The sequence below is a fragment of the Grammomys surdaster genome, unplaced genomic scaffold (genome assembly GCF_004785775.1).
Source record: "Grammomys surdaster isolate TR1022 unplaced genomic scaffold, NIH_TR_1.0 139, whole genome shotgun sequence".
NCBI lineage: Eukaryota > Metazoa > Chordata > Mammalia > Rodentia > Muridae > Grammomys > Grammomys surdaster.
Genome location: NW_021604597.1, coordinates 3,940,373 through 3,949,017, shown reverse-complemented (window position 1 = coordinate 3,949,017; position 8,645 = coordinate 3,940,373). Strand labels below are relative to the sequence as shown.

Below are 8,645 nucleotides of genomic sequence, written 5' to 3'. Positions count from 1 at the left end.
GGTTTAGAACTTCCCGTTTAGAGTTGTGTGAAGTTGTTCATGCTGATAACCCTAGCACGCGTGCAGCTGAGCCAGGTCAGTGAGTTGAAGTCACTCTAGGCTCCGTAGAGTCCATCTCAACAACAGCAGCAGTAAAATCTTCTAAATCAGAGTTAGTTGGGATGAACACAGTGAGTGTTCTTCCTCATGGACTCCTCCCTCCAGAGTCCTGGACCCACCGTCAATGAAAAGACCCAAATGCAGCAGTGGCACTCAACAACCCAGGCTTGACACTCACTCTCCTGATCATCAGTAGCTGAGCTTTCGATGACTCTACAGTTTTAGGGACCCAAATGTGGGTCCGTAGAAAGCCCTCCATAGGTCTGCCACTTTGCACAGATCTGTGTGTCTCACTCCCACTTGTGACCCCCCCACCCCACCCCCGTTCTCTGACCTCAGTGCTCAGCTCAAACATCACCTTCTCTTCTAGAAAGGTCTTCCTATAACCACCATCACTACCACCTTTGTGTACTCTAGAGCTCACTGTAAATTTTAGCTGCATCCTGTGCCTTCTCTGTGACTACTTAGTGCTTCCAAAGGGGGTGTTCTGTTCCTAGCTCCCTCCTACCTCAGTAGATGCCAATAGGTGAGTGAGGATCCATTCTGACCCACTTTGAAGTCTCAGAATGACTCTGCACCACAGGTTAGACTTGTGGGTCTGTTGGAAGTTCTTGTCAGAAACAATGATTCAGCAAAAGAGCTTCTGTCTCTCGTGAGACTTCATTAACCCAAGAACCAGAAGCCATTGCATTTTCTCCTTCATGTTCCTGGCTTCCTATATCTCACCTCCACATAATTATGAGAAAATAAAGAGAGAACATGTCTCTGTATCACTTTCCCTGTCCCCATCCTCCCATGCTTCCAGGCCTCTCGGTCTGAAATAACAGCTCTGCCAACAGGCATAGATATTTTGTCCTTAAGGTTTATCTTTAGATGGTCTTGCAACAGTTTCATGTACACCATTGCAAATAGCAAACATCCTGATGACAGACAATATTACATTTTTACATAAGTTGTATTAATTAATCATGGGCAGGGTCCCATGCATCCCAGGCTGGCTTTAAATTAATATGTAATTGAGATGACTGTGACCTTCTGATCCTCCTTCCTCCGCCAAGTACTGGGGTTACAGGTGTGCACCCTCACACATACTGAAGACTGGATCTGGGGCCTTGTGCGTGCCAGGCAAGTACTCTATCAATGGAGCTGCCTCCTCAGCCCACATGCATATGTTTTTACAGTTTATAAAAGTATGTGAGAATCATTATAGGATATTTACAGAAAAAAATGGCCTGGCATAAAACTATTTGGATAATGGAATACCAATTGGTACAGAGGTATGCACAAAAAGAATTTTGGAAAAAATAAAAACACATGTTTCTGAGTTGTGAAAGTATAGTGGTTCTTGATTTTTAAGATTTTGATTCTTTTTATTGTTTTTCAAAAAATATTTAATTTATTTTTTATTTTATGCAAATGGTGTTTGCCTTTGTGCATATATGTGCACCATGTGCATGCTGTGTTTGAGGAGGCCAGAAGAGGGCACCAAATGCCCTGGACCTGGAGTTACAGATGGAGGTGAACCACCACGTGGATGCTGGGAACTGAATTGAGGTTCTCTTCAGGAGCAGCCAATGCTCCTAACAGTCGATCCTTCTCTCTGGCCCAAAAAGTAAACTGCCAAGGACCGGAGAGGGGTTCTGAGGAAGGGGTGTTTGGGAGGAATGAAACAAATGACTCGAAGTCAAATCATGGGTCCAAGCGGCCTGTGCTCTGCTGGAGACAGCTTTCCAGCCACTTCCTCTCTGTCCGATCTGCTTTCTCTGGAAATCTTCAGACAGCTTTCTCTCTCGCTCTCCATGTTCTGCTTGAGACAGTTCTTCAAGCAGTTCTCTCTTGCTAGTCTAAAAAGTTCTCTGGATAGCTCATCTCCTGCAGATCCTAAGCCCAGACTTTTACTTTACATCCAGTCATTCACTCCAGGTTCCCTTTTGCTAATCCTATGTCTCAGCATTCCCTGACCCTAGCCTCTAAATTCTTAGGAGACAGCAAGAACATTTTCTTTTAACATTGCAAAAGAATTCAGAGATCTGTCTGCTTAACACAGACACTAAGCTAGCTGGATGGGACCCTGCCCTGAAATCACCATTTCTACCACACCTGGGCTTAACCTTGCTCCCAGGCTGACCTTGAACTCAGGAATCTGTCTGCCTTTGTAAGCACAAACAAAAAACTTAGCAGGGTGGGATCTCTTGCGATCACCACTCCCTAAATCTCTTCTTCTCCTTCCTTAGTAACTTTCTGTCAAGTTGTCTCACAGCCCGCTGCTGTTGTTCCTTTAGATTCATGAAGTCTCTCACATAATTCATACTACATTCTTGCTTTTTGAGAAATTATAAATTTTGAACCCATGTTTTTAGAGTTCTTTTCTACAGCCCTAAGGGCTGTTCTGAAGGTCCCAGCAGTTACCGTTTTGCTGAGACATTAGCCATTCCTTGCCTCCCTGACTTGTACTGTCTCTGATCATCATGAAGTCATTAATGTTAACAGGAAGAATGTTCCTTGGAGGAGGAATGTGAAAATATGTACATTATTATACAAATTAGCCTTAAGTCCATGGCAGCCATGGACACTCATGGAGTCCCATGCCTGCTGGCCCTGTCCCAGGGGCAGGAACTGTGTCATTCTATCCCTACTAAGGCCATACCAGATCCGAAAATAAAGTGTCTCTCGCTCCTTTTGAGATGAGAGTTGAACTTTTCATTAACAGTACTGAGGCTTGACTCTTAAAAAATAAAATGCTAGCAGAAAAGAAAAGAGCATCGTGCATGCCTGCCTGCCTGCCATCTCGACACTTAGGAGCTGAAGGCACGGAGTTCGTTCACTGACAGCCTAGCTACAAGGAGTTTTCAGACAGTGTTTGATGCTTGCAGGCTCTCAGTATTAATATGCCCACTTCCAGAGAAAAGACTGTTTTACAATCTGGGTAAATGTCTATTTTATTTTCTGAATTAGTAATACCAGATTCTTTCTCAACTTCCAAATAGGAAATAGGGTTTTGGCAACTGAAGGTTACCGAGCACAGATTAAATTCCATGCACAAACACATTTCCCAAACCCAGCCGCAGTGCCGCCATCACTTTAACAAGTCCCTAAACTCTCCATGACCCAGCTTTTTATACTTGTAAACCATTAGTGAGGACTTCCCTCCTACTTATCAGGTCGGCAAAGATTACAAGAAATAAACATTTTCCAACTCGTCTCAGTCACTAAAACTAAGCATAGTTCTTAGTACTTGCAGGCTAAGTCTTACTTTCTCAACTTCTCTCCATTTATCTGAAGTGGACTTTTCTCTAAATCATAGTGTCACCAGATACACTTGAAGAGGAGAAAAGTCAGCCTCCGTCATCCTATCTTGGCTATGTAAGGCGAGGCAATCAATGCAAAGATAAACTCGTGCCTCTTTGGTCACAACAGGAGTACTGGAGAACAAGTTACAGACCACCATTCAAAAAGCAAAGTAACCCAGCAGGAATAGGGAAGGTGGAACAAGTTTCTAAACACAACTGAAGCCTTCCTCCCCCTGCCCTCAACCTCTCTCTTTGTGACAAGGTCTGGCTACATAGCACAGGCAAGCCTTGAACTCACAGCAGTTCTCCTGCCTCAGCCTTCAGAGTGCTGGAGTGCAGGCATACCCAGTTCACATCCCGTGGTTGTGCCCCAGCTCTCCATCACTCCAGTCCTTCTCTGACTAACGTGTAGAAGGCATTCAGAAAGGAGGAAAGAACTTACCCACTAAATTGTTCTTCTCTAGTTTCTCGGGTGAATCCATCTCATTCTTGAATTTCAAATCTTGCAGATGGTCCTGGGTCAGGCTTCAAGCCTGGCAGCAGGCATCAGCTCAGTGGTGTGTGAAGAGGAAGACAGAGCAAGAGAGGCACCCTCTCCTTGGCATACACCCTAAGGAGTAGTAACCCTGGTGCAAGAAGCCTAGAAACATAAACAAAGCACCTTCCCTGACATCACACTGTCTTTGTCCAAAGAGAAAAGGCAAAAGAAGAGAGACTTCTGCCAGAGGCTGCTTCCTATAAAATATTCTTTATGATTGCTGAATCATTTACTTACTATAAAACATTGCTAGACCACTGTGTAACTCATTATGTGATAATATATGTTATCAGATAATATATATAATACATATGTATATATATATATATTAGAAAACATATATATCTCCATCCTCAGGCATTATAATACAATAATGCAACCTAATTCATCCAACACACTGTAGTAAGAAAACTTTCAAATGCAATTCTAATCCTGTCATGATAACCCAACTACTAAGTGACAAACAGTTGAGACTAATGCCATAGGTGTCACAAAGTTTGAAAGTACGGAGTCAGTCCTTCCCTTATCTGACACTCCCCTCCCACCATGTATAAATCCTTCTAAAGCTTTAAGCTGCTTATCTTCAGATAGCATCTCACTCTAACCCAGGCTGGCTTTGGACTCCCAAGAATTCTCCTGCCTCCGTACCCCCACCCCACGTGCCCCCTCAATGCTAAGATTTCAGGCACGAGGCACTGCCATGTCCCTTTAAAGCTTTATGCAACCTCTTATCTCAGGACCTTTGCACTTATAAATGTAAACACAATGCCCGACTCTTGCCTGCGTTTTCTAGACCAGCCAGGTTTAACCTTCCACCTGTTTGCTTTAAGTAAACTGCTGCTGTGCACAGCCATGTCCGTTCCTTCCTGTATCATCCCTCGAAGCTTCTGTACCATCTGAGTACTGTGGCTCTGAGAAGCTGTGATGGAGCCCACATGGACTGGAGAACTTTCAATATCATATGCTCTTTTAAAGAAATGGCATTGCTGGCCCCTGCCTGAAACTAGGTTTCTATGTGGAGAGTAAATAGACTATTCCCTCCCACACCAAGAGGTCTGGAACACCACAGGCCAGAGTTGCTGTCCGCCAGGTGTCTGTCCAGCGATTAAGTAAGTGATGGGATGACAGGCAAGCTCTTTGTGAGACGCAGAGCTTCAGTTTCCTGTCTGTGCTGGTCAGTCATTTGTCATTATTTATTTATCTATTTACTTGTTTATTTATTTTTGTCTACCAGACACAGCTAGGGTCATCTGGGAACAGGGAACATCAGAAAGAGAAAAATGTCTGTCAAATTGTCCTGTAGGTGAGTCTGTGGAGGCATTTTCTTGATGAATGAATGATTGCTCTGGTGGGGGGCAGAGGGAGTCCAGCCCACTGTGGTGGGTACTGCTCTAGGGCAGGCGGTCCTTCTCAGAGAGAAGGCTGAGCAAGCCACAGAGAGCAAGTCAGTCAGTAGTGTTCCTCTGTGCTGCTTACCTCAGTTCCTGCTCTGACTTGGTGTGGACTGTAGGCTTAAATTAACCCTTTCCTCCCAAGTTGCTTACAGTCATGGTGTTCATCAAAGTAATAGAAAGCTAACTAAGGACATGGCCTAGGATTCACCTTTGTCCCCCACTCCTAGAACCAAGTGCCATAGTAACTTTATCCTGACACTGGAAGTCCCTCTCCTACATCGATAGTCTTTAAGTATTTGCATCCATCTGTGTAGAAGTACAGAACAGGACAAACCAACATCTCTTTGTGCATTTGCACTCTCTGTAGGTTTTTTTTCCCCACATGTCCAGTTGTTTTCATTCTAGTAGAAACATCTTCAAATGTTTCCCACACCTTGGTTAGTTTTACCAAGTACTTGTCTCCCCTGCAAACTCAGCCATGGCTCTTATATGAATAAATGTGGAATTTTAGAATTTCAGGGAAGGCAGCTGGGTCCAGAAAACCAGATTCCAGCAGAAACATGCAATCCCAGCACTCAGGAGTCAGAGGCAAATGGATTGCCACAAATCTGGGGTCAGCTTGCTCTACCACAAATGTTCCATATCTGCTTGGGATACATATTGAAAATCCCACGAAAAACAAAACAAACAAACAAACAAAAAAAAAAAAACCAGGAAAGAAAGGAAAACCATAGGACCCTGGCCGTGTGTTCGCTGGGTTCCCTGGCTCTGTGCTGCTGGTGCGTAATACAGACAGCAGTAGGAAAGCTTCCTGTTTGCATCATTTCTGAAGCCCAAGCTGTATTCCGTTTGTACCCAGAATGGGACGAGCCCTTCCCTTTGTCCCTGGGTGCTCATGCAGCAGAGGCTCTAGCTTAGCTTCTTTCCTAATACATTTTCCTCAGAAATGCCATTTATGTTATAGCTGCCACTCAAGGAAGTGCAAGATTCAAAACAAAAACAGTAATTGTTCCCAGGGGCTGCTAGAAAGAGCCTCAGGGGAACTTGCTGTGTGTCCCCTTGGAAGATGACTAAACAGCTGTTTTTCTTCTTCCTGCAAAATGTTCCAAATATCTCCACCTAGAAAGCAATGGTGGGTGCAAGTCATGAACACCGAGTCCCTATAGAGAGATCTGGGGAACAGGACGGGAGCCCATTTTTCTGTGTACAGGGGAACCCCAGATAGGCCTGGAGCAATGAGCTACCAATAGTATTTTCTTTTGTCATCATGGAAGAACCTGGGGGATGATGGGAGAGTTCGATGTTTCAATGTTTTTACTCGATCTGTTCTTGCACCCGCTGAAGTTTTACACCGAGGCCAGCTGCTTTTAAACGCTCAGGCTCTGGTCTCAGCCTAGAGGTTTATAGCAAGCACATCCAATTTTTATGATTTCTTTTTTTCCCACATGGCCACCTTTGGAAGAACTAAGCCTCTGAGACTGTCGCCTTCTAGCTGCAAGTTTTTCAGCCTCCTGATTCAGGAATATTCTCTGTCATTTCCTGCTCAGAGGTACAATGTGTTTTACACTTACCTTGAGGATTGTTCTCCATTCTTGGAGGATCAATGATTGTTTTCCATTATTTATACTTAGGGACACTCACATCTTTAAGTAAATTTGGTCCCTAGTTGTATGAAGGTACTTATAGAGAGAACTTTCTACATTGAAGTGCTGGCCTACATCTCTCTCCCAAGTGATACTTTCAATTCTCAGCTAATTAAACATCTCAACCTGGACATACCTGATTCAATATCGTGTAGCTGCTAAATAGGGATCTTTTGTGATGCAAATTGTGTTGACACACGTGAAATAACATATGTAACATGTGCATAGATTCTGTAGGTATATTTTAGTGAGATAAGCATGTACACACCACAACTGGGGTGTCACTGACAGCCCTGGAACCTCATGAGCAAGCCTCCCCATCACAGCCCCGCCTCCTTCCCATAACCAGGAATTTTATTTTCTTGCTTTTCAAGTACCTTTTTCTCCTATGTATAATTTAGTTTTTGTTGATTTTTGACCTATGTAAAAATCCCCTTGTGGCACTTTGGTTACTTGTACTGTGTTTCAAGGTTAATTCACACTTTGATATGAAAACAGTGTCTTTGAGGGCTGGAGAGATGGCTCAGCAGTTAAATGCACTTAGGCCAATCTTGCAGAGGATCTAGGTTTAGTTCCCAGCACCAACATAGCTGCTCACAACTGTCTATAACTTGCCCTGGGGGATGTGACTCCCTCTTCTGACCTCTGAGGACACTACATGTAAGTGGTACACAGATAACACACATTCAGGCAGGCAAACTCTCATGTATGTATAAACAAAGGGAATTTTTTTTTTCAAAAAACAATGCTGGTTAATATCCAGCACTCCTTCACAGATAGTGTACAGGCCACAGTTCATTTACTTAAAGTAAGTTAAGTTTTTGTTATTACATAATGCTACCATGGATGTTTTTGTGTGGGTGTCATTTTGCTCTAAAACCAAGATATAAACATCCAGAAATAGAACTGATAGATTTTATGTTCTACTTCACAAATCTGTTATTATAAACTTTGCAAAATTCCAAACTGGTGTGTGTGTGTGTGTGTGTGTGAGAGAGGGGGGGGGTACTGATCATACTTGACAGAAAGCCAACCACGAACAATCCTGAATGAGTACTGCGGGAGTTCTACATCTTGTTCTGAAGGCAAACAGAAGGCTGGCTCTAGGGAGCTAGAGAGAGAGTCTTAAAGCCCACACTGACATACCTAATAGTGTCACTTCCTGGGCCAAGCATATTCAATCCATCACAAATGCTATTAGTCGTATTTTAAGACTTTAACAAGACTTTTAACAGTCTTCCTGGACCCTCAAAGGAAGGGTAGTAAGGGTCATCTCCCTGCAACCTGCTCCAAGGACTCACTCAGCAGTGGGTAAGTGAATATCAGATTTCTCTCACCTATTCTTTGCCTCAGCTTAGCTTCTCCACCAGCTGAAAAGATTATTACTTCAGAGGTTTGTGAGCAGCTCCCCCACCCAGTAACTATTCCAAAATATGTTATCTAAACCTTTATGTAAAGCTTTGCATACCCAAATACACAAAACATCTCAGGGACATACTGAAAAGATGACCTGGACACACACTTTCTGCTCAAGGTTCCCAGAGGATAAAGTATTAAGTCACAGTAGAATCGTACTATATGGAGGTCACTCAGTCAGTAACTATTTTCTGAATGGTCAGCACATGTAAGACTGATATAAATGTGGACTTAAAAAAAGCAAACAGCAACTTCCAGCAATTGG

At 43.4% G+C, this 8,645-nt stretch overlaps 1 protein-coding gene across 1 annotated transcript in view; it reads right to left on the bottom strand.

Moving 5' to 3' along the window:
• The window catches only part of Stoml3 (stomatin like 3), a 15,832-nt gene extending 11,961 nt beyond the window's left edge, over nt 1-3,871 (bottom strand). The window contains exon 1 of the mRNA XM_028763641.1: nt 3,832-3,871. Coding sequence (XP_028619474.1) covers nt 3,832-3,871 — 40 coding nt within the window. The remainder of the gene's footprint in view (nt 1-3,831) is intronic.
• Nucleotides 3,872-8,645: the final 4,774 nt, after the last annotated feature.